Source organism: Haliaeetus leucocephalus, unplaced genomic scaffold, assembly GCF_000737465.1.
Source record: "Haliaeetus leucocephalus isolate CR32 unplaced genomic scaffold, Haliaeetus_leucocephalus-4.0 Scaffold1, whole genome shotgun sequence".
Lineage (NCBI taxonomy): Eukaryota > Metazoa > Chordata > Aves > Accipitriformes > Accipitridae > Haliaeetus > Haliaeetus leucocephalus.
The window spans coordinates 3,511,455-3,537,469 of record NW_010972437.1 but is presented as its reverse complement, the minus strand read 5'-3'; the positions used below and the strand labels follow the sequence as shown (position 1 = coordinate 3,537,469).

The 26,015-nt window shown below is 42.0% G+C and overlaps 1 protein-coding gene across 1 annotated transcript in view; it reads right to left on the bottom strand.

The window, feature by feature from the left end:
* PLCL1 (phospholipase C-like 1) overlaps positions 1-10,675 on the bottom strand; it is a 46,535-nt gene extending 35,860 nt beyond the window's left edge. The window contains exons 1-2 of the mRNA XM_010564387.1: positions 8,207-10,675; positions 5,807-6,010 (exon numbers count right to left, since the gene is read on the bottom strand). Of these exons, the coding sequence (XP_010562689.1) occupies positions 5,807-6,010; positions 8,207-10,627 (2,625 nt within the window). The 5' untranslated portion in view covers positions 10,628-10,675. The remainder of the gene's footprint in view (positions 1-5,806; positions 6,011-8,206) is intronic.
* Between the last annotated feature and the right edge of the window lie 15,340 nt (positions 10,676-26,015).

Below are 26,015 nucleotides of genomic sequence, written 5' to 3'. Positions count from 1 at the left end.
CACTTCTGTTAAGTGTTAATTACAAAGATAAGTAAATTTTAAGTGAAATTTAAAATATTTTAACACTGACAGCATCATATTTCTACTCACAAGAAATTAACAGGCTTATTTATTGTCTGTACTAAAGGCAGTTTAATCATGGAATCAGTACAAACTGAATAAAAAATGTTATTTCTTTTTACTTTAATGAACTCCTGTGCTAGAGACCAATTTCTTCTTCTCATTACAAACTATTCTACAAACTGAAAAGGGGAGAGGAAATTAACACAGCAGAGTCTCACCAAAAAAGACAAAAAAGGACAGGAAAAACTCCTGATGGCAAATTAAAGCACTGTTCCTGCTGGGAAGATAAATGATACAAAAGGGAGAGTTCACAGATTCCTCTCATAAATATTCCAAAGTTTAGAACAGAAACTGACTGAACATCAAACTAAAAATAAGCTTTCTCTCACGTATCTCCTCACGGCCATTGTCCCAGTCTCCTATGCCTTACATTGACAGTGAAGAGTTTTGCCTGGGTAAGGAGTACCATATTGTGCCTCTAGTGCTAAAAAAACCCCAAAGAAACAACAAACCACCCCCACCCCAACCCCACCACCAAACAAAAATAAAAAAGGCTACAAAAATACAATCAATTTGGAAAAACAGCTGAAGCGCAAATTGAGCTCATCCCTCTTTAGCATTGAGCATTTCTTACAGACATTTGGGACAAGAAACAGCCAGGCACGCAATCATGTGCCGGCAAGTCTTGCAAAAAAGGAAGGATGTGCACGTGGTGCAAGGACGTGGGAAGGAACGCTGGCCACCAGTCCACCTTGTCTCTGTCCCAATATGCTCCAAGCCAGGCTTCTGAGCCTTTTCATGCAACAGCCCAACAAGAGGAACAGTTATCATGGACGGTTACATCAGCTGGAAATATCTGATATACCTTATTGACACAAACTGCAGAAGGAACTGAATAAAGTTCACCTTAAATTCCAATTTTGTATTTTTGCTTACAAAGATTTCTGGGGAAATATGGTGTCAGAGTGTTGCAGGATGTGATCTGATGCGTGAAGACCAGTCCTCTATGAAACAACAAGAGCAGTGGAGGAACAGGGGGAGGGCTCAATTTTCAATATGCTTATGCTAAAACAGAGTTAACTAAAGTACCCAACTGGAACTTTGTTCTGTAACAAATGGTCTAATCTGACTGTTTTCAGGTCCTATTTTAGAAGGGACTAAGGGACATAGTTCATAATTCTCATAAAAGAGAGAGTTATAAAAAGTGGAGAAAGAAACACGATAATTGCTTTCCCAGTCTATGTCCAATTTTGGACAGAAAAAACAGATACAAATTCAAGACAATGTCCATGTACTGGACTGTGTTTGACGTCAGTGCATTATGACACTTCCTTGGCAGTCAATGCTCTGCTCTGCAATATCCCTTGTCTTCAGCTGCTCAGACAATTGTGAAAAAAGTTCCTTTGGGGATGACTCTGTCCCAGCTGAAACATGAATTTCAGTGGAAAAGCTCACAAAAATCTATTTAGTCATTTTGCATTAACATGAACTGCGAAAATGGACCTTCTCCTTGGGAATAAAGAGCTGTCACACCTGCATCAAGACAAAGAAACCCAAAAAGGCCGAATCTGAAAGAACAGCAGAAAAAAGAGCAGTTCCTCTCCAAACATACCCCAGACTTTTGCTAGCGAGCATGGACCAATACCATTAAATACATCGACTTATTCCCCAGCAGCGCCACAGATATTACTGCTCAAAAATTCCCAATCCATCACCATGTTGGCCAAGACATTCTTAACTAACTTGCTGTCTCTCAACAGTACCTACAGACACGCTGTCCTTCCTTACCTGTCTGCTCCAAAATAGCAAGATCAGTTCCAGTAGAGAGGCTTGAATACAGAGAAAAACGTTAACATCAGCATGAGATTATATTACAAATAGCTTCTCTGTTCAACCTTTTTTATACTTTTTGTTGTTTATGATCCAAAAACATGTAAAGATACTTGGGGACCTTCTTTTATTTTTCTAGAAAAATTTCTGTATGCACACAAGCCAGGAGATTGGGTAAAACCAAGAACATTTATCATCACTTGTTTATTGCTTTTGATTTGCAAACGATTCAATCAGTTGATCTTGGAAGAAGAATAATGCTGAACCAATAACTGAAAAGCAAAGTGCACAAGTGTCCCGGAGCTCATGCATGCTTGCATCAGCACATGAATGTATCGTGCAGACAGAGAAACCACAATCTGTTTCTGAACAATTTTCAACCAAAAAAAAATCCTAACTTCACAGGGTAACTGTTTGCAATGAATAATTCAACCATCTGTCAGGTCCAGCTGGGCCCCGTCCTTTCTCTTCACATTGAGTATCTCCTTTTTTAGGTGTGATCAATGAACACCAGCATCAATTTGACAGGTTATAAGGCACACAGCACGTGCTGCCCACCTGAGCAAGCATCTTCCCATGCCTGGCCACCGACGAGGCGGAGCACACAGGTGGAGAGGGAGAGGAAGAGTGGAAGTCCTTCCTCGTCGGAAAGGAAAGGTCTGAAGAACAGCTCTGTAAGTGACATGCTACACTATCCTAGGATGTATGTGTGGGAATCAATGACAACATTACTGGAATCCATTCATCATACTCTATATACGGTATCAACCAAAGCTGTAAGTTGAAATAAACCGTTCTAAATGGTATTTCTGGTAGCTGACATACTTTTAAAAAATGTTTTCTGTGTATTGTCAACGGTCCACCTTATTTTCATGGTTTTGGCAAATCCCACTCCCTGCTCTCCTCTGCTGAAACTCCCATACAATCCAGTACCATCAATGAAGCCTCTTCCTCCATGAGACACAGCAACAGTTAAGTTCCACTAAACCACTGCAATGCGACCATTAACAAAAAAAAAAAAAAAAGTCCTGAAAAATCATTCCAGTTCCTTAAAAAAAGCACATTAAATTTTATTCTAATAAGGCCTCTCACAGAAGAAAGTATTCAATGCGGAACACAACTGTAAAACTAATTACCCAGGAAAAAACAAACAAACTGCACAAACCAGTCTTTGTCTTTGTCTATAGCGCCTGCTGACAAAGGCCAAGCAGGAGGGAACAGACAGTTAATTGTTTTCCAGATCATTGTGGCAGGTCTCCGAGCGCTTGCACTGCCATTTGCCTGGACTGTCAGCCCTGTCTATGCCCCATTAAACACACAGGCAGAGTTTATACTTTCCGGGGGGTTGGGGAAGGTATGTTCAGTTGGCAATTTCCTGTAAGGAGAAAAAATTCTAACGCATTAGGGCTGGTTTTATCAGAGATTATTTTCAAAGCAGACTTTTAAAGAATGTGAAATTTGTGGTGGTTTTGGAGGTGGGGAGGAAGGGTTTGCCCAATACTCACGCTACCTGTGCTGTGGAGCCCAGTGAGTGAGGCAGACCTACAATCACAGCTTCCCACTATGAGATTTAGGAACAAACTTAACTCCTTTTACAGTAAAATGGAAAGAAGAGGTACAGCCCATTCATACAAGAGAGAGGCCAACATCAACAGCTTTTATTTTATGTATTTAAAATTGCTCTTAGGCCTATTCACCCCAAAAGTGCTTTGAAGTGAAGAGGTGTTTCTGGGGAATTAAAGACATGCAGAAAGCATTTGTGGATCCAGTTCCTTGAAGCCATATTTATCAACAACTTAAAAGGCTGAACAGTAGTATATCTTGAATATAAATAAATAAATAAATAGCTAAAATACTTTATATTGCTTTCCACCAACATCTCCTTGTGCTCTCATTTGCACAAAAAAAAAAAGGAAAAAAAAAAGAAAAAAATTATTATTAAAAAGAAACACACCCTGGATTATTACATTACAAACACCACAGCAAGGAAGAGCCCTTTCTCAACATCAAAACTGCAACGCCTCGCCACACTGTGTTTTCAAATATCAAGATTGATAGAGACAGTTCATTCTTTTTGAACACAGAAAAGGCAAAATAGATTTCAATATTCTGCTGCTGGCATTACCTCAAAAGGCAAATATCCAAAATGTAGCAAACCCATTTATTAAATCTGGCTTTTGCTTTTTCAGAAGCAAATAGTTTTAGCAAAGTAAGAGGTAGTCCCAGCCAGACAAAGTGAGTAAAAATAATTTAGAGTATCCTGTTCTCATTAACCAGAATTACGTCTCAAATCAACCCTTACATAGGCACAGAAGAATTCCCTTCTCTTTTTCAGCCCTCTGATTTTAAACTCCTTGTACTGTCTCTTGACATGCAAAGTACATCTTCTTCCATCAGAGACAAATGTGAGAGCAAACATTATTTAAAACAGTTATACAAGTGTTTTTGTCTGCATCCGAAAGAGGCCTTTCACCTATTTAAATTGAAAAACGGTTTCCAAAGCACAAGGAGGCCTTGAAACGTCCCATGTGTACTCTTCAGTATATAATTACAAAGATAAGAAGTGACACATTCATTCTGGTAAAACTCCATTGAGTAGGCCTCCAAAGACAGAAAAATCTCTTATGTGGTATTTGCTCCTTCAGACAGACATCACACCATGTAACAAATCTATTCAAAAAAAGTCCAACCTAAAATATGGCAATCAACTGGATTTGCAAATCCTCGTTCTGGTATTGTTACAGCTAGTATTTTATTACCACAACTTAATCACCTTCAAGTAATATAAACTACTCTGGAAGGAACCCAAGGGTTATTTCAGAGTATTTTTAGTATTTCTCATCAGTGTGTCCCTCTTCCCCCCAAGCTGATTTTCACCTGAAAAGTGTGTTGTAACAGCAAAAAATGAGATGGAAAGGAGGCAAGCATTTGGCACATTGAATACCTGGTCAAAGCTGTGATCACTCTTCGCAACACTTCAGGGTGTCTGGAAGCAATTCGATACCCCCCAGTTATTCACCGTTTTAGTCCTTACAAACATAAGCTGCAGAAATAACTGCCATGCACTGAACATGCATCGTGATTTAGTCCGATTGCCACAGTGTGATATTTAAGTCTGGGTTTACAAAACTATGTGGCTTGCTATCAGTTGCTACAGACCATCTACTAAGGATGGGAGGCGATGGGGCAGTCTCATAGCCCGAGAGGCACAATGTGACAGCAACTTCTGCTGCTGGAAGTCACACACAGCTGTTGCTCAGTCACCCACAGCAGTGACATATGTCATACAAGGTTGAGCAGCAGCATTCATCTGGAATGACTTCAGTTCGTCTCTCTACCTTTCTATAATTATTCCTGTACCACACTGATCTCTCCTTCCCCGTGCAAAAAAATGGGCGCTGCAAAACTTCCATTCCAACTTTGCCATGCCCTCCCCAGAAGCAACACTGACTTCATCTGGCAGGGACATGGCCACAACTTAACAGTGCTGGTGAAAGGCATCAGGAAGGGAACGGCTCAGCTTTGCCCAGGAACGACCATGCTGCAGCTCCCTGTCTAATGGCCTTGCCCTCTGCTGTGGAGAGGCAAGTGAAGGGCAGCGCACACATCTTGCCGCTTCTCAAGGACAGCGACTACCAGCTGCCAGTACACACTGAGTTGCTGCTATTTTTGTAAACAAAGTCCTCTTCAAGTGCCAACCTGTGCTAGCCACAACCGTGTTTAGAAAACAGAAACAACAACAAAAAGCCCAGTGTGGCATTTTGGTGATTAAAGAACAATTTTGCATAGCCTAAGTCATTTGAAGAGCCTCCTTCATTTAACTGAAACGTTTGGGCATGTGAAAGCCAGCAAGCATCACCTGTTGCGTTCGAAATGGTGGGGAAAGGCAGAGGTAGCAATGGTAAGCGCCTACCAGGTCATATGCTGCCAGGACCTTTTTCTGCACGTCAGGCATGGTCCCCAGAGGCTCTAGGTAAGGAAACGCGTCCTTCATGCAGAGGGTAACGGAGGGTGCGTTGTCACTGCTCACAAGCCGCGAGGACAGGGTTAGGATGCACTGCTTCAGGCTTGCGATGGGCGGCAGCCCACACAGCTCCTTGACAGACACCATAGCATTCTGAGGGAAAGAAAAGAAAGACTTGAGCGCATGTTGTCACTTGCCACTCGGTTCCCCCTACCTGCCAGTACTTCGTCAGCTTCTCCCTGCTTCTCCCCCCTGATGTGGGGCAGTGCTACCCTGCTGCCCGCAATCCCTGGGCCCCCCGCGGACCCCAGGGTGCCAGCACACAGAGGAATTCCCAGCCAGCCCTGTTGTCAGCTCCCCAAGCCTACTGCCAGCCCCAGCTTTCCCCCAGGCCCAGGTATCCCAGCTGCCAGCTCTGCAGCTACTTTGCATTGCAAATCCAGCCCCAACAGGGACAAGCTTTGGTCCCCAGCATATTAAACCATCAGCCTAAAATGCTATTTCTCTTCCCAACTGCTCAGACTCCAATTGCTTTTGATGCTGTAATCGCCTCATTCTCCCGTCATTATCATCCTCCAGCAAGAACGAGTTCGACAGACCTTGTATTTCCCATGGGAAAGGCAAGCAGGAAAAAACCACTTTGTTTTCAGCCTTACATTACCACATCATAAAGAAACAGAAACACTCTTTCCCCTTCAGAGGTCACATATAAGAAAATCAATACTGGATATACAGGTCAAACCAAACTAGCATGCCAGGATTTATTTATTTATCAAATCAGTGGATGTATGGCTGACATGCCCTCATCATTTAGCTTCTCGAGTCCTACAATGAGTGACCAAGATGCGCAACAACTAAGTAAGAGAGTATTATAATAACCCATACCTTGTAAATGTTCCCCACAGATCTTGCTGAAAAAAGTCATCAGAAAATGCCCAGCTAATTAATAGAGGCTTTTCTCATTAATCAAATACATTAGCACGCAGTTAAATCTAATGACTGGGTCTTTACAAAGCATTCCCCAGAACAAGATCTTGTACTGAAATTTTGCTTGGAAGGCACATTGATGCTGTTTCTGAATCAGATTCAGAATATTTTCTTTTATATAGTTCACATATAGTGCCTGACCTAGACAGAAGGTGGAGTCAGCGGTTCAAACTAGTTACTTTCAAGGCCTGCAGGAAAGGAAAGGCTGGGAAGTTTCCCATTCTTAAAAATATGCTTAAACTATTCCTTTGGGAGTGATTTAAAACTTATGTCATTTTGTAAACTCTTCCAGCCGCCAACATTTAATTTGCTTTAGACTCTGTCCAGAAGAGTGGGGTCAATGAAGTGCTATGCGTTTTTCTCCTGTTTTCAACAAAGACAAATGAATTGTTTCTGTATCTTTACCAAGGAGATAGCTATGGTTGATTTCAGCTATTTATTAAAGTAAACTCATTGTTTAATGCTACTCAGTTTTGTTTCTAGGCAGCGCCTGGACCTCTGAATTGAGCCGCCCCTTAACCAACCCACAGAGTCAAGCACCGGGCAGGCGGGTTCTTGTTTGGCCTCGCTGCCGCTTCACCCACCTCCTGCCGACCACGAAGGTCTAACCCAGGCAGCTGTGACGGTGCTGTGCACCTGGGCCCTGACCCTGCCAGCCGCAGCAGGCTCCGGCTGCTCTTGGAGCAGCACGGGCCGGTGGAAGCGGTGCCAGGAGACCCTCTGAGCCAAGACACGGCACCGGTGTCTGTGCCGGCACTCAGCCAACTGAGACAACGCAGCTATTTCGCAGGGAGGAAATGCAACCCAAGTGGCATTCAGTGCCTACGTTGAACATCTGCAGCCCTCGGGCAAACGGTGGCAACACACGCTCAGGGAAACGTGCTGCTCTTTGCACAGTGGGCTTCTCTGGTGCAGACGAGACCTCAATGACACATCCACTGACTGTTTCTTATATTCGCCCAGACAAAGAAAATTAAGAGCATAACCCTCACTCAGTTAGCAAAACAAAAGCTTGCTGACATTTTCCAGGACCAGCGAGGAAATGAAGTTTTTGAGACCTGCGGCATGGGGACACAAATGTACCCTCAGTTCTGATTTCTCAGACAAACACAACCAGTAAGTATGTGTTTGGAGAGGGCATGTTGATTTTTGTAACACTTCTGCCTAATCCCACATTTTCTTGTTAGTTAGCACCCGTAACTATCAGCCTTCTGACGTCCAGTTAAAGGTTGACAACAGCTGTGGGTCTGAAGCTTCAGCAGTTTCCACCAGCTTCAGCAAGTTAGCCCTACCAGCAGCTCGCACCAGGACATTCACTTCCACATTCAGGACACACCAATGCACATGATGGAAGTGTCATACCTGCATATTTTCTCTCATGTCAGTAGCCTCTCGTAGCGGATGCACTGCCAACTTAAAGATATCATCGATAGTCTTGAGACCGGTGTTCCTCAGCATAGTGTACTCCCTTGCTTTCTTTCCTATCCTCACTGAGAGGCTGCGCTTTTGGGCCTTCCCGCCTCCACTTCGGTTGGTTATAGCAATGTGAACAAAGAGGGTAACGTGCTCCATGATATCACCAACAAAAGATCGCAGCGGTATGTGCCTATATCCAGGCTGTAAACACTCCAGCGGGATGGTGTACTGCCCTATGAACTCATCCCCAATGTAGTCATCATCCAAAACAACAAAACGGATCATGGCCAGCTCTGGTAGATTGATCTGGAACTCAAAGCTTTCATCAAAAATGGGGTTATCACTGTTTTGCTGAACAGTTTTAGTTCTTTGTTCAGTGCAGTCTGCAGGAATGCCGTGTATTTCTATGCAGACATAGGGGTCTATGACATCCCCTTTTGCACATGCACCCTTGGGCTTTGGAAAGTTCTGACCACTGATTATTTTGACATGTAGGACTTGGGGAGAGACCCCCGGAACAATGCCCTTGGTATTTGCGCTGAAGTAAGACACTTCGTCACGCATTACTGAAGGCCTGAGAACATACCCGCATCCCCCATTCTGTAGAAACCAGCCAGTGTGTAGGTCCATCATGGGCCCTGGGGTCTGATAGTTCATTGCCACTATCTGGCAACCACAATTCCAAAAATCTTGAGGATTTAAGTTACTAGAGTCTATCCTCATAGCACTTGGGTACACCCTGGACAGAAACTTTTTATTGTAGTTGACAAAATCTTCAGGGTATTCATTTGCAATCCGACTGGCTTCTGCCTCACTGAAGGAGCACATTTCCCAATAATTTTGAGCTTTCATGGATGTCTCAAAGTCTTTGTATTGGACAGACTTGCACAGGGACACCAAGTCGGACAATTCCCTGCAGAGCCAGATCAGCTTCGGTTCCTTTGAGAAGTCCTCTGACAGTCTCCGGGATATTTCAGCCTCTTCATCTTCATCCGTGACTTCTCCTTCTAATATGTCCTGGTCACAGGGCAACTTCTTCCCCTTCACAATGATCTTCATTTTCAGTTTCTCGGGTGATGGGAGGTAGACTTCTGAGGATAAAGGTGCCTCTGTGTATAGTTTGTTTCCAAAGATCCTTTTCATGTGTTGTACCATTACCTTCTGCTGTGGTACTGAGCAGTGGTTTCCCAAGCAGAGAATAAGGGGGTATTCTGAAGCAAAGAAGGCCAATTTGTTTATTACCTCAATAACATTTCGAAAGGCAAGTGGCGATGTCATGTTGTTACGGTTACAAATAATGGGTTCATTATCTGGGCCGTCACAGACGTCTAGTTCAATACTCCGACAACTCATCTTTAAAGCTCTGACATAACCGTTGATATCAGCTGGCCCTCTGAGCTGGTCTTCTATTAGATATGTATTGTGGGATGCATTGATGTAGTAATGTGACAAAGGCTGCGTCATGTCTTGGACAATTTTTTTGTGCTCTGGGTCAAAAATATCACATTCTGGGGACAATAAGTATTGAGTAAATCCATCAATCGCAAGAAAACCTTTCAATCGCCCTTCTTGAGAAAGCTCATACCTGCGTATAATATCTAGACACATTTCTTCTGTTATGTGGGTCACTCCTTGCTCAGCCTCCAAAAACAGCATGAGGTCATTGGCATCTAAATACTCTTTGTTTTTAGATATCTGCACGAGTAAGAAATAAACTTCAGGTCTTGTGCAGAGTTCACTGAATGCTTCACAAAATTCCTCTTTCGTTACTCGTGTTGTCAGTTTCTCTTTGCTCTTCTGGATTTCCTTAAATTTTAATCTAATCTTTGATTCCTTCAAGGTGGGGTTAAGCTTCTTTATTAGCTCCACAGATGTATCTTCTAACATTATGCCATTACCATCAACATCTGCTGCTTCGAATACAGCTTTTAGCCAGGCAAATCGTGGGGTATTATGGCTGCTTTCCATCAAATCCAGGGGTTGTTTGCTACGAGAAACCAAGTACCTTAATCCTGATACCCAAATATTGGCCACATCAGCTGAATTGGCAACCAAATCAAGGGACTCGTAGTTCTCACCATGAATTACCGACAGCGCACAGTCCTCAGAAATCTGGTCTGCGAGTCCATTATTCCTGAATGTTTCTGTGTTCTTCCCTAGTCTGATTTCTTTTATAGCAGAAATATCAAGCTTGGCTTTCTCAAGGTCCTTCTTGGAAGGCTCCCAACGAAGAGCCTGCAGGTCAGGATCCAGAGTAAAAAAACGGTTATAAATCCGGGAATTTGGACGAACTTTCTTCAATTCACACCCAGCCTGCATAAAGCTGATACAGTCGCTGGCGCTGCTTATTTTCTTCTCTGATGGCATGCTGCTGAAGGACACTGTTTTCTTTCTTCCGCATTTTTGGTTTGAAGGATCCTGTGGAATAATTACATTAAAAAAAGATTGAGTAAGTTTTCTTTGGCCGTTCCACAAGTACATAAATAATAGAGAAGATATGTTTATGTCAAGATAATTCATGTTCTTATGAACCTCAAAACACAACATATTATCCCTTCCCACAATTTAGTTCCCTACTGAGCTATAAAATATACGGAGCTATACAGTGACTTGACTGATTGCAGCATTAGAGATACCAAGTTTTCATGAGTGACATTTGCAGCTGTTAAACTGCCTTCCAGATCTCAGCAACTCACTACAGCTGTGAGGGGGTGGCATCCGGTTGTGTCACATACATTTTCAAAACAGATACATATGGGAAGAGGGGTTTCATGGGAAGCTCCAGCACCTGGTTAAGGTCTGTGTAACCAGAAGTGGGGTGGATCTCACCAGAATTTAAGAGATATCATGAATAAAGGAGGAACTTTGGCATAAAAAGGCATGAGAAAAGAGTCTCAGCCTATGTGGGAGGAGAAGGGGAAGAAAGAATTCTCCTAAGCAGTGCTGGGAGGAGGGCCTGGGACGGGTCAGCGTGCTGCGGGGCACACGTGACAGCTTGATGCTCAGCAGATTAGCATCCTGTCTCAATTCTGCCTCTTTTCTGCAACCTTGGACACCTCAAGCAAAACTAAAACAAAACCAAACAACAGTCATGAGTCAGACCCCCGAGATACACACCCAGGAGAGTCTGGGCTTTCTTATTTCTATGTTTCAGTGTCCTTTGGCAAAGGACGTTCTCACTAAGCTGAGAAGCCCATCTCTGCTGCATGCACAACCGCATAGCTCTCATCACTGCTCTCGTGGGAGCCCCACGTACCCCTGTGCTCAGCCCTAACCTACTTCACACTCTCATCTCCCCATTTGCTTTGAAAAGTAGCTATGTTAGTCACTTCTGTGTACCAGGACCACAAAACACTGTGGGAAAATGGACAACCAGGCAAGAAACCCAAAGCTTTTTTTTAGGGAATGTATTCTCACTGCTCTTGAGAGAATACTTAGCCAGACACGTGTGACTGTCTTTTCAGTATCAACTACCTACTCACTGCTGGATGTAAACCCAGCTGCCTGCAAAGCTTTCTGTAATTTTAGTGCAGCAACTAAATTTAAATCTTTTCCCACATATTATCAATTCAAAACATTTCACAATAATTATAAATTGCAAATCATTCATTTTCTCTGCATGATTTCTATCTACTCCATTAGTATATAAACTATCCAACAGCTACCAAAAATATTTTAAAAATATCATTCAAGGCTGTAATTAATAGTGAAACACTTGTTAAAACTGCTTTCCTTCCTATTTCCCTAGCCACCAGCAATACGTTCCCAGTTCTCTGCTTTCTGCTGTTGAAGGGACTTTTTGCTGGCTGAATTCTGACTACATGAGGAGTCCCAAGGCGAGGAAATGTTGATGCTGGGTATGGGCACACAGCCCTCCAACCACGCTGCCCTAGGGCCCAGCCATGAGATATGCACCAGGGACCAGCTTCCTGACAGCCCCTGGGGACCTGCTTTGAGACACCAAAACCCCTGACTTCCAAACCCTTTGCAGCCTGGACTACCCTCCCCTACCCCAGGAGCTGGTTCCCTGCAGTTCCCATTTATCTGCTGTGTCATTCACCCTTCCTCAAGTCATACTCCCCTGCAAATCCTAAATGCAATCCCTGCTCGAGCGGTGCCCTCCATCCAACCATCTCTGTCCTTCCTCTGCGCTGCGCTGTCTGTGCCTGAGCAGGACCCTCTGTAGCTCTCCTAGCCACAGAGCATCTGTCTTGGTGCTTGCAAGAACATCTCCACTCATTGTTTGCAAGGTTGTAAGGATACTTTCAGCAAATTAGTCAGTATAGATGTTTCTACAAAATTGCTATTGTCATTCGCTCACTTCATTCAGTAACATCCGAAATATTTCCAAAACCCCAGTCCCCAACAACTGGATTTAAAGGCACGGGATCTGCTGGGAACAAACCCAAAACCTCTAAACTTCTTATGCTAAAGATTTCTCATTGAACTGATACAGTGACTTCTACTGACAAGATTAATTACTCTAACCATTTATTGTAGAACTTATTATGAGAATTGGTCTTAAAAAAATAGGAGGAAAGTCAATGAAGCAAGTGCCTCAGGTCAGCTACTTTTGTAATTACAGTTTTCTGCTAAAATATTCTGTTCTTGCATTAAGATACTGCATTTTAATACACATCTATGGCCATGAAAATCTTCAAGCAATAGATGCTAATGAATACAAACGAATGGAGCCGACTACCCCCGGGTTCTAGAAGAGCCTTTTCGTTCTTATTTCTTTAGGTTTACAAGAGCAATATTTAGATTTAAGATTGATTATTAATTAAGATTATTTTTCTCATATAGGAAGATGTATTAATGGCCTTTGAATCTGCAGTGATTCATTCCTTGATGCAGAGTGGTTCCTCAGGGCCAGACTGGAAAACTCATCAGAGCAGCATAACTGATTTAGCCACAGGTCTGCCATTTTGTCTTTGCTAGAGAGGCAGGAGTTGTTATGTTACTCATTTTTTTCTGCTGAAAAATAAAAGCCATTTATTTTTAGTTCCAAGATACCTGTGCTTTTTGATGAAAATAAGCCACAGAATTAATCAGCTATTTTTTGGGTATTAAGGTGGGAAAACAACTAATTGGCCTCATGCAGAATCAACAAATATTGCCTTTTAACATTCAGTCTTAACCCCTCAGGGATTTCAGAAGGAATTAGATTATCCTCTGTATCCTCTTTCCCTGCTTTTATTTTTGATGGATACTTCTGGTTTCGTACTTGGTGGTATGCAAGAAACATCAGAATTGTACAACAGCAGTTCTTCATCTCCGAGTAGGACTTCCCCCATATCTTTTAATCAATTGAACAGAATTTAAGTCTAATCCATGGACTAATTGCCTAAAATTAACAAGATTTCAGTATTACTGACATTGATAGGATTATTTTAACTGATACTAACAATCTCCCCAATCTACTGTACAATACACACAAACCCTGCAAAATTGCAATTGCTAACTGAGCTTATTACTGCATCTGCTATCCCCTCTTGGTCTCTACAGAATAGGAACATACTCAGTCTTTCGAAGTGAGAGCTGCTCATTTAGATTATCAAGAAGTTATTTATTTTAGTATTGCAAAAACTCGAAATGTATTTCTGTGAGCTCAGCCTGGCAAGCTAGGCACTCGCCTTTGTTCTACCACATTCACATTGCTTGAACAACCATCTCCAGATCCTGACACCCCAGTTCAGCCAGGCCACACACATTCAGGTCCAAGGGATCACCCTGGGGAGCAGGGGAGTGTTTTCTTCAAGAAGTGTTCTCCCTCCACTGGGCTCCACTCACATCAGAGCCTGGAGAAGATGATTTAAATACAGTTTGCCTCCCCACTGATCTTATGCTGAGCTTAGTTCAACTGAGCCTACAGACTTAGGTTGCTAATTTTAGTTTAGCTATTGTTTTTCTTTAAGTCTCTGCCTTAATCCAATTTTGACACATTGCTCTTCTAAGACAAGACATCCAGCTAAGAATACGTCTGTGCTGCAGTGTCTCCAGTGGCTAAGTTCCTGCTCCGTTTTACCTTTCACTGGAGACTAAGAACAGGAACAAGTACAGTCACCTGGCAAACTAAAAGCTGCCAACATCTTATGTGAATAAATAGCAAACCTGCTATCTTGCGTTACCTGCCAAAAACATTCACACTGCAAATTATCAGAAAAACTCTCTACAGTATTTACCCACACAAGAGTACTTGTTCCCCTTCATTAACCAAAGCAATCAGAAAGCACAATGAGATGTACCCCTGAATCTTGGAGGTGAAACATCTATCCTTCCCCAAGATGATAAGTCCATCAAAATTGATCTTACCACACAGTAACTGGCCTAGGACTGCCCTTTATCCTCAGTCACTTGTACTGATGACACTGAATTTATTGTGGCAATGGAAGAGGGAAAGGGAAGGGACAGGGAAGGATGATGTTTGCCAAAAAAAGAAATTTACATCAGTGTGAAAACAAGCAACTCACTTGAAGATTTTCCACCCTAAGACTTCTCTACCAGAGATAACCTAGCTCTATACAAAACACTTACTGGAAACAGAACCAGTTTGCATGCAATGTACACGCACAAAAAGAAAATCCCTACTTATATGGGAAACCTCGTGCTTTCCAAGGCAAGACCCTTCTTTCAAATTGACTCAAACTATGGTTTCCTTCAGTTCTTTGGACACCCTCTATAAGGTGACCTAACTGGCTGCCTCCATCTCCTGCTCCTGAGCCTGCATAATATCCATTATGCAAAAAATACCTCAAGACCTCAACCACAAGACCACTTCAACATATGCTTAGCTTTCAGAGTACACACAGCTGCTCTGAAATCAGTCAACACCAAGGAGACAGATTCTGAGTGCTGGCCTGAATGCATCTTAACGTTTTCTAAAGCAGGGATTCAGAGCTCCAATCTAAGCGTGCTCCCAAAATAGGAGAAGCTCTCCTGTTGAACACATTATCGTCGTCAGAGGGACTGGATGTGTAAACAGTGGGATCAGTAAGCCATCAGCAGTTGTGGGAAAACTCCACCCCATCCACCCTGACCTTTGACCACTCAATATTCTGCTGTTTAAATCAAAGAGCTAACAGAAATAAATATGTGGGATTAAAAAAATATGAATAAACATGCTCTCTACCTCATCCCACCCCCTTTGTCAAAACTATAGGACATAAATTGTTGATCTGAAGTTAAGAAACAGGGCAGTAGTAAGAGCTGTATAGCAACCCTGCACACAGAGGTCAAGCTCATGAATTATTATTTGTCTGAAATGAAGTTATCTGAAGGACCTCTAAAGCATTGACAGTCTTCCAGGATTCTGCTAAGGAGGATAAGAAGGGCAAAAAGCATCACTTACCCGAAGACACCAAAAGCCCTTAAAGAGCTGCACAGCTTCTGTGAAAGGATGTGAAATTCAGTAATGATGCCGAGCTAAACTTGTTAAGTGAGGTTAAGAGCCATTTCCCCCAAAACCAATTCACATTTTCACCAGCGAGTATCACCTTTGCTAAAAGAGAAGCTTTATTCTGATCTTTGCCATTTCCCATGAACGTAGCACTAAGAAATCAATAACAGACAGCTTAGTCTGTCCTCACAAATAGATGGTGATAAACGGTGCATCCTAAAAGCTATCTGCTCTGGAAACTCCAGATATCCACTTAACTGGCCAACTGATTACCTGATTTTATTTTTTTTTCCAGGAGAAACTAATTAGCGCTACAGGGTGAGGTTTTTGGGGATGCATCTAGATATTTCAGTTACACACAGACAGAATCCCAGTTCCAGAAAATCTTAAAGCTTTACAGTACTTGTCGTGGGAATATGTACCTTTAGACATTGAATAAAGAAGTCAGTGAGTCACTAGTGGCACTCAAAGCACTGTGTAGCAGGTTGACAAATGATGGTGTAATTTTTCTATAATGAAGTCAGTCAGAGCAGGGAAGGTTTACATAAACTATCCAAGAGAACACAGAAAGTCAATGTTGGCACCAGGGCTGTAACCAGATCTCATGTACATGTGAGGCTTAGTCCATCTGATCAGAAATGCAACTCAAAGCTTGAACCCACAGTACCAGGATGTGGTTACTACAGGTAGCGATGAACATTGGAAACTGATATTATTAGCACACAAAGCTTTCTTCTGTGAATCTCAAGCCATGTTCTAGCCATCCTCAGAGAGCATTCCAGGACTGCCCATTTTGCAGATTTTATCAGTCCTCCTCACAGCCTCTGCTATCACAACAAATTAATGAGGTGAACTCCCTCTAATCTTTCTTGGCAAGGCCCGTAGGATGTAAGTATTAGATATCCACTGTGACAACTCACAGAACAACAAAGAAAAGGTTACCTACTCAAAATTCATCCAGGCTGACAATTCATGGCACAAAGTAGCTACCTTTGCACAGGGTCTGAACAACTAATCACCCTCATCACTGGTGCAGGCAGCCACAGGGATGCTGCCAGTCACACTTGGGCTAACTGTGCAGCCCAACAGATTGCAAGAGCAGATGTCAATGCTGTGGGATCGACCTCGGTAGCCTCTTCAAGTCAAAATTCCTGCCAATTCAGGGATTTGAGCACATGTGGAATAAAGACTGGATCCAAAGTTTAACACATGCACTCTTAAAAGCTGATACACATGTAATGGAATAAGCAGAAAATTTAAGGCAGACCAAAAATACGACATGGACAGATACATGAGAACACAGTGTCCAGCAATTTTCCAAATACCAAAATAGACTCGCTGGCATGTCTGCAAATCCAGCTAGTTGTCACTCACTAATTAGCAGTTTAACTTGAGCTCAAGCTCCACGCAGAAGCCTAAGCACTATCATCATTCACGCAAAAGCAATGACTAAGGGATCTCGGACACAAGGTAAAGAGAAGTGTCATGGAGAACAGTAATATCAGCATTTACAGTGTGCTTTTCTCAACTCCCCAGGATTACCCAGACATCGGGTGTGGGTAGTGGACTGTCACCAAGATCTAGAATAATGACTTTACAGTCAGTTCTCATCAAAAGGGGAGGAAATGTCACCCTGCAAAATGGGCACCTTGAGGGCAGGAAAACAGCATGAAGATAATAGTTTAACTATTCTGGGATGCTGAATAGTCACCACTCGAGAACTTCAACAGGAGGCAAGATTATAACAGCTTATCTGCTTTCCTCTTTACCTCTGTTACTAAAAATCCCTTTCAAATACTGGAGTGTAAGTCTTGAGAGAGCTAGAGAAGGATGTCTGGAGATCTTTGAGAAAAACATCTGAACCAAAATGATTTGCTCTTCAAGGAATGTTTTGTTGTGTGTTTGCTTTCTTCTTTTCTTTTCTATTTTAGAGCACTGGCATTGCCAAATTTAGTCAATTTTACCTTGAAGAAAATTTACCTTTGCTGTTTAAATGAAAAATAAGAGCAAAAGAAAAAAGCAGCAGCACATGAAGTCTCCATCTGGAAACACTTTTTGGAAATGGAAACCATGCAATGCAAGAAGGGTTTATTTTCTGGCATGGTACGACACTTAAGTTACTACTTCTACTTGTTTTTATAATTAGGGCCACAAAGCCAAAGTCAAGAAGCTTCCAAGAGCACAAGAACATGAATGCCTGTAATGAGGCTACCACTTCACAGCTCCTTCTGCTGCCATTGTTCCTGAAGTTTTCACTTTACACTTCATCACCCAACTGGTTTCCAAAAGGACAGTCTTTAAATGAAGGTGTAAGTACCTATCCGTTTATGTATTAAGCAACATCTACAGTGAGAAATGAATTCCTGTATGACACTTCAATACATACACACAACGCCTCCATATAATCCTATGGAAGAGCCCACCTGATGCAGAAGACTTTTCATGGATCCTCTTCATGCTCCCTGTGGAACAAAACCTTCACTTATGACACCCCAAGTGCCAGATCTACTTCCAGTTCGGAGGAGGCTTTCAGTTTGGAAGGGACTGACACAGCCCACTGGATGCAATGTCTCCAACCACTGCCACTCGCAAGCACTCTGTTATTTCCAAGTACTTGGGCTGCTCACAGGTGGTAACACTTACAAGTCTCCGAGGGCATGGTGGACATGGATTAAATTTATCTCCATGCTCTAAGGGAATATAAACCTGAGAAAGACAGAAAGACACTTTCTGTCTTCAAGCAGAAGCAGTAGCAGCAAGCCCTGGGAAAATGAGATCTCGGCTGCAGCATTCCCAGGAGGCCTCCATTGTACAAACCCTTGTTCTTCTACAGATTCTCCTTTGAACGCATCTGAGGCAAAAATTAAAAAGCGTGTCTACTTACAGAGCTCCTCCCTCCATGCAAAGCCAACCACAGCTCCTATCAGCCCCTAACTGCAGATAAGTAAGCTGTACTGGGCAGTCTGTACCAGAGTCCAACAGATAGTGCTGTTTCAGACCAGGGAGGAGAGGTGAGTAACCAAACCAGGGGTCCTTATTAAGTACCCATTTTGAATATTTGAGCTGATCACCACTCTTACTAGGTGGCACAGGAAAAGAGTCTCTCAGGTTGAAAGGTCCCAAGCTCCTTAGGTGTAATAGATCAAATGCATGCCTTAAATCCAATCCAGAGACAAGCCAGCACCAAGAGTAACTGGTGGGGTTCAGGCAACATGAACTTCCCCCATTTATACCTACTTAAAGCTTCTGCATTGATTTCAGGTTTACAGAGGTGACTGCAGCAATGGGACCTTGTACTGACCAAAATGTGGGTCACGGTAGAAAGAGCTACATCTGGAGAAAATGGCCAGATGCCCCACAGAAGGGACAGACGGGAAGCCACACTCCACCCACTCTTCATACAGACATGGAGCAAAGGCATTGCAAGTGCACAGGGCATGTAATCAGCCTGAACCTACAGCAGAAAAAAATGAAGAAGATCCAAGATCAAGATCTGGGACACACCAAAGATCTGGTGTCTCAGCATCCTCCTGACAGCTCTGAGCACCTTGACCAGGATGACTCTAAAATATTGCTGTCAAACACTGTGCAGGCTCACTGAGAGTTACAGCATTACCCTGCATAAGGGCTGCCATGGCCCCAGGGAATAGGAAAACGAGCACTGCAGTATCTGCACATCTCAGCACAGCGTTCGTGTTCATCTCTTTTGCTAGTCAGAGATATGACAGCTCTGCACCAAGTGCAGAGGACACTGCCACAATGTCCTTTCAAAACACAGAGACTGGAGCAACTTCCCCCGTCCGTAAAAGATTTAGAAGCTCTGTACATTAGCACAGGGATGGGTGCAGTCACACCTACACCTGCAAGCCAACGTGGAGATACCTGACCCAGCTTCAAGGTCCTCACCCATGGTCCTGCTAGCAGGGAAGCCACAACTTGCTGTGCATGCTGCCGTGGCCACCCTCCTCAAGGTGCCCAAGTCTCGGTGTGATTGCACAGGCAGGAATCCCTGCTGGAATAAACCATGGCAGTAACTCCAGCAAGCCACAGGACTCGGAGAGTGCTAGAATTCAAACCAGAAAGGATTTACTGGCTTGAAGCCTTTGAAACTATAGAAGATAAGCTTTTTATTTCCACATCACCTGGGCGCCTGGGAGAACAGCATCATGCACCACATCCCGCAACGCAAAAATTCAAACATGAACAACACACTACCACACACCTTCCCGTGGGCTTTTGGCTGCAATGATTTTGTTTATTTCTGCATCTCTTCAAAACAACATACACTTTTAAGTATTTTGAAGAGATTAGTTATTCAGACAGAGACATTAAATCAGAGCAAGACCTTCTCTGCATCCCTTGTTTGGACAAAAAAAAAAACAACCCACAACTAAAATTAAGGACTTTCACTGAGAGAGAATTGCAGGAATCTGACCTATCTGAACTTGAAAGGTGGTTTGTTTTATTATAAAGAGACCTCCATTACATCTGTGGAAAGTCCATCTTAAAACCTGACAGAAGAGGATGACCTGTAGGTAAACCATCTAAACGTCCTTCAGTGAATCCATGGAAAACACTACTTGAGCCAGACAAGCCAGGAAGAAGGTTATGCAGGTTAAAAACATTGTCTCTTAACAGGAAGGAAAACCAGCCACAAGAAAGCAATACATTACATGAAAATAAGAGAAGTTGTTGGTGTGGGTTGTAAAGTAAAGTAAGGAAAATTAGGAAATTAGTAAAGGAAGAAAATAGACAAAGGAGGAAACAGCAACCAGCAGAGTTGATATAAGCAGGAGAAGGGTTTGGTGGCAGGTGGCAGTTACAGCAGAGAAGGTCCAGACAGTTCATTTGAAAATATTAGGAGGAGGTTGAATCCCACCAGCAGTCCATCACTGCACGGGAACACTGGTGGTGGTAATAGTATAAAAGAGCATTTATTCACTAAATGACAGGAAGAGAATTCCAGTAGTAACTCAGGAGGAAAAGCCAAATGAGTTTGGAAAGACCTGGCTAAGGAAAAGCTTGCCTCACTGGTACTCTTCTTCATTACACCTCTGAATGCTGGATTTGCAGCATATCTATGAGTGGGTATTTTTCATTGTCAAAATAATGGAAAAGCTGAAAAACGATTTGATTAAGAAAGAATAAAAAGATGATTAGCATTAACTATTTCCAACATTAAGGAAAACAGAGCTTGTCAGACTAACCTGATATCTCTTCTTTTATGAGATTAAAAGTTTGGTTGATACACATAATAAAGTCATTGTCATATACTTAGACTGTAATATATTGTGGTTTCTGCAATGCATTTGACTTGGTACTGAATGACATTTTGATTAAGAAGATAGAGCAATAAACTCAGAAGACATTAAATGTATCAAACACAAGATAAATGATATGTCTCAAATGCAACAGTAAATGTCAAACACTCATCATGTAGATATGCTTCCAATAGGATCCTGCAGGGACCCATTCCTAGCCCAGTGCTATTTAGCATTTTTAGAGTGACCGAGAAGAAAGCATAAAATCAATATACATGGAGTCTGGAGATGATACAAAGCCAAGATTTGAACAGCGATGAATAACAAAGAATATGGCTCAGTGACCAAAAGTCAAAAGACTGCTTGAGAAGCAATGCATAAAAAAAAATCATGTTCCAATAAGGACCAAAATATGAGGTAATAAATCTAGAAACACAAGAGGCAGGTCTTATTTACAGGACTCTGATCCAGGAAACAATAATTCTGGAAAAAAACCCCAACTTCATCATCACAGATAATCAGCACAGAATATAACAAAAAGATCACAATGGTATACTTGGTTGTATAAACATAGTATCTACTCAGGATAGAAAAGTTCTAGTATCTTTGTATTTGTCCATCATGTGATACCTCAGTTTAGAAATTACCTTGAAAACTGGAGAGAGTTCACAAGACCCACGAGAATCAGGAAGATTCTGGAAAACACATTCGAGTAAGAGATTCCAGATTCTTTTAGTTCAATACATACATTGTCTGGTCATAAGCAATTGCAGAAGCCCAAATTAATATAAGGAATAACTTTAAAGGACACTTCTTCTGCCCTAATAAAGGCATATCTGGGCACTTTTATTCAGAATGTAATAGTTCCAATTGAGTAGTTTAATTAAATAGTGAATCAATGTATTTTAAGAAGTCCTTCAAATTACGTTTCCTTACAGACCCTGTAGAAACTCAAGATGTAGACTGACATTGTCTCAGATTATAGACGATTATATAAAGATCAGTACCATCAGGTGATACATCCTTTCAATACCTGGAAGTTGACACATCCAAAGTAAAGCTAAGACTTAAAAAAAAAAGGCACCCCCCCCCCCCCAAAACAAAACAAACCAAAACCAACCCACAGTGAGGACGGCTGAAGACGGTCACAACCTCTCAAGGATGGCAGAAGAGTCTCCATCACTAAAAAGGCATTCATCAGCACCTGATTCCTTCCAAAAGGATGCCCCATGAGATCAAACGTGATTCCATTTAAGCCCTATATGACAGGGAGTGGACCAGATTTCAGTGGTACCTTCTGGCCTGACTATTTAGGTATTAGCTCAAAAATTCAATCCCATATTTTTCCGGACATAACCGCTGAATGCGACTATGCTTTCTGGTCTGGTATCATGGCACTGGCGATTACCAGGCACTGGGGGCCCCAATTTAATTTCATTCTGAATCTTATAACAATCCTCCAGGAATAAAACGTGTAATCCAGTAAGCCACCCAAATCTCCACAGTCTAATCACATTATTTTAAGCCCTTTTTAATCAACTTAAATTATTTCTTCATTAATCACATTTATGCTGATTCAGATCAACCCCAATCCTTAAATTTAGCAATGAAGTTACAAAAACCCAATAAACTAAGGCAACGAAACTGGTTTAATGAGAATATTTTTTAAAAATTCTGTCATTCATAACTGAATTATTAAATAGGTTGAGCTAGAATACATGCAACCAAATATGAAACTACGTGGGCAAGATAGCAGCATTGGTTTAGCTGGTCTATAATGCACTTGGGGGTGAAATTTTGCCTCAAGCATGCTATCTAAAGGCCCCAGCTTTCTGTGAGAGAGAAAAGCAAGTTTCAGCATACCTGACAAATGCATTAGCTCCTCTGAGGGAATTGTTTAACAATTTAGGAAGCATCCTTGAGGTGTAGGAGTTTGTACAGCTGGTGTGCAGGCTCTCTACGGGGGTACAGGCACCACCTCCACGGGGACCCACAAGACAGATCTCTGCGGCAGCCCCAGTGCTCCCCAGCTCGGCTGGTGTGGGCAGGCGTGCAGTCCACCTCCCCACGCACGTGGCATGCCCACGGACTTGGCTTGTCCTGTTTGTGCTTTACTATCCCTTGCCAACAAGCTTCATCACAAAACCAGGATGGGAAAACTTTCCGATTGCTCCTCTACAAAGTGTACATACAGGTATTGAGGTGTGTCTGTATGTATACACATACTGAAAAATTTCTGAAGTATTTTACTCCCATCTACGGCTTTTTAGCTTTGCAACTATGTGCACAGTGCATACAATATATTCACCTTCAACATCCTTAGGCTGAAAAGCTAGATTGTAGGTATAAATTATGCCTGCTGATGTAAGAGCAGACTGTGTCAAGCCATGAAACGTGCTACTACACTGATAAAGGAGCTGACAGGGCTAAAACTGACATACAAGTGAAACAATTATTTCAACGGTCTACTTAGCAACAGTATGACAAATTAAACATCTCCCTTAAAAGCAAACCACAGGTTTCCCCATTAATACAAAGGAAATAAGTACTCAAGAGACAGCTGTGGTAGCATCATTAAATCATATTATATGAATCTAAGAAGTAGGCATATTCCAAATTTTTACCAATGCAGATGCTGAGTGTTTGCATTACTCATTAAAATTGGGAGTAAATGATGCAGGTTACAAGCACTTGATAAGCCTTCACAGAAAACTGCAGCATCATAATCATCCCATTTATTTAAAGAATAACTGATTTGCTATGGTGATGTGCTACAATTTTTATCACATTTCTTCAAAACTATCCACCTTCAAGGGCAGAGCTCTCCTACTTCCTGGAGCTCATGTCTTAGGGAGAGAAAAATTGGTCATTTGGTTCTTTTTCAATAAATACAGGACTGCAATTGTAATGTAATTTTATTCTGGTCATATATTTTGCTAAATAATTATAATTTCTTTTTCTCAGAAGTAAATTAGCTGCATGCCTGAATGTTACAGTCCCTTAGGTTTCACATAGCACATGCATTTTTATGGTTTAAGTATATCACCAACCTGGTGTAATTGCTTCCACCCAGCTAATATTTAAACATTATGAATCAGTGGCAGTAGGGGTATTAAAAAAATAAATAATCTAACCACAGTACAATTTTACTGTAACTGCAACATAACTTAGTACTTTATGAGAAAAAATAACACCTCAAATCTCTAATAGTTTTGTACACTTGGAATGTTTAGAAAATGTTGAGGAAGAAGAGAACTGCTGTGTTTGCAACCAGAAAAGTGGGAACGCCCTGGCTTCTAGTTCTGCTCTCCACCCCAGGAAGAGCCCTTAGGAAACACTATCTGCTCTGGATTTGGATTCATGATTTCCATAAGACTCAAAAATGTTTCTGAAGCACAAATCTCAGTACCTTCAGAGACAAGGCAGTCTCTGCCAGGTTCTCCATCCTTCCCCTCACCTGGGGGTGATGTGCATGGCAGAAAAGTGGGTGTCTAGCAGCAGGGATGGAAACAGCTGGGCCAGTGGTTTTGGGAAGCTTTTTGTTTTGGGAGGTCCAAGTTTTCTATCTGCCTTCTTGAGAACGAAAAGCCACAGGCCCCATTACTAAACCACAAGCTTCCCTTATCTTGCACACTTGTCATTCACACCAACATGCACGCTCCCCAAAGCGATTTGAGAAGGACCTAAAAGACATCTGTTAAATACTGGCAATGTTTAATTTTGCAAGTGAGCACAAATGGTGGCAGGAGCATGGCATAAGTGAGTATGGCTCAAAAGCTGGGACAAAATGTGTGACTTATGCTGCAGAGAATTAAGCAAAAGCCACGCCTGAAGGAAAGGTATTCACAGGAAAATGTCACTAGCCTCTAGGAACCACTCTTCCATGGACAAAAATCAGCTCAAAACTCACAGTCCGTTCAACTGGTCCTTTAAAATAGATTATGATTTGCAACAACTGTGTGATTTAGCAGTTGCTCATTTTAAGCTTTAATCTTACGAACGCTTACACACACATTTAGTCTCTACAGTCACACTGTTCATTTGTTAATATCCTATTCAGCATAAAAGAGGTGCGTTTGTGCGTTTGTTCATCCAACATCTCAAGTCCTTTTTAAACATCAGTGCTCTGGGTTTTCAAGACTCTTAGAGCTAATCCCTCCCACCAGGGAAACACAGCTTCTAAGTTTGTTGGTGTGGTTTTTACATAAGCAGATACGGTGAAAAGATAAATTTTAAGGAAAAGCCTTTTTCTTGCTCTAGAAGAATTAGCTCCCTCTTCTCTTTCTTGTTATTTTTCATCAGTTCCTCTAGGTGGACGTATGAGCAACGAACGCTCCCTAACACGTTGCTCCAAGGTAAATAAAGGGTAAAAGAACACACTTCCATTTAGCTGCAGGACTTGCTAACTCTCTGAAAAAGAGACCAGGGGCAGGCAAGAAAGCACCCTGGCAGGGAGCCCCAGTATTGAGTACCCCACGCCCAGGGGAGCAGGGAACACACACTCATTCTCAGGCTGGACTGCTCCAAGTCCAGCATACTTGGGAGAAGCCAACTTTTGTGTTCTGTTTTTACAGATGACACTGTATTTTTTTTCTAGCTGGTGGCCACAGGAAAATCATACTGCTGTAATATGCCATTTAGCTGTTTTTTTAATTTGTCTGCCTTTTAATGGAAGACTAAAAAGGACAATAATTAAAAAAATATATAGCTTTCAGAAAATTATAGAATTCATTTGCTTTGCCTGTCAGCTTTCAATCTCAAAGCTCTTCATGAAATTTCCAGTTTTAACCCTAAAGCAAAGCTTTGTGCAATGAAGGGCAGGCATATTTTATATCTGTTTAATTATAATAATGAAGGCTTTGGTAATGCATTTAAAAGAACTACAGTATAATCAAGGCCATATCCAGAGAACTGCTTTGTTGTACCCAGGAGATTTTGTCTGTCTTAATTAAGTCTCCTCTCTCAGATGTGGAACATAGCGACTCTTGCATCGGAACTACCTCATGTAATTGCACAACAGCTCTACTTATTGCATACGGCATACATTTGTTTTTCAGTGCAGTTTCTAACCCTATCATCATACTTCTTAAAGCAA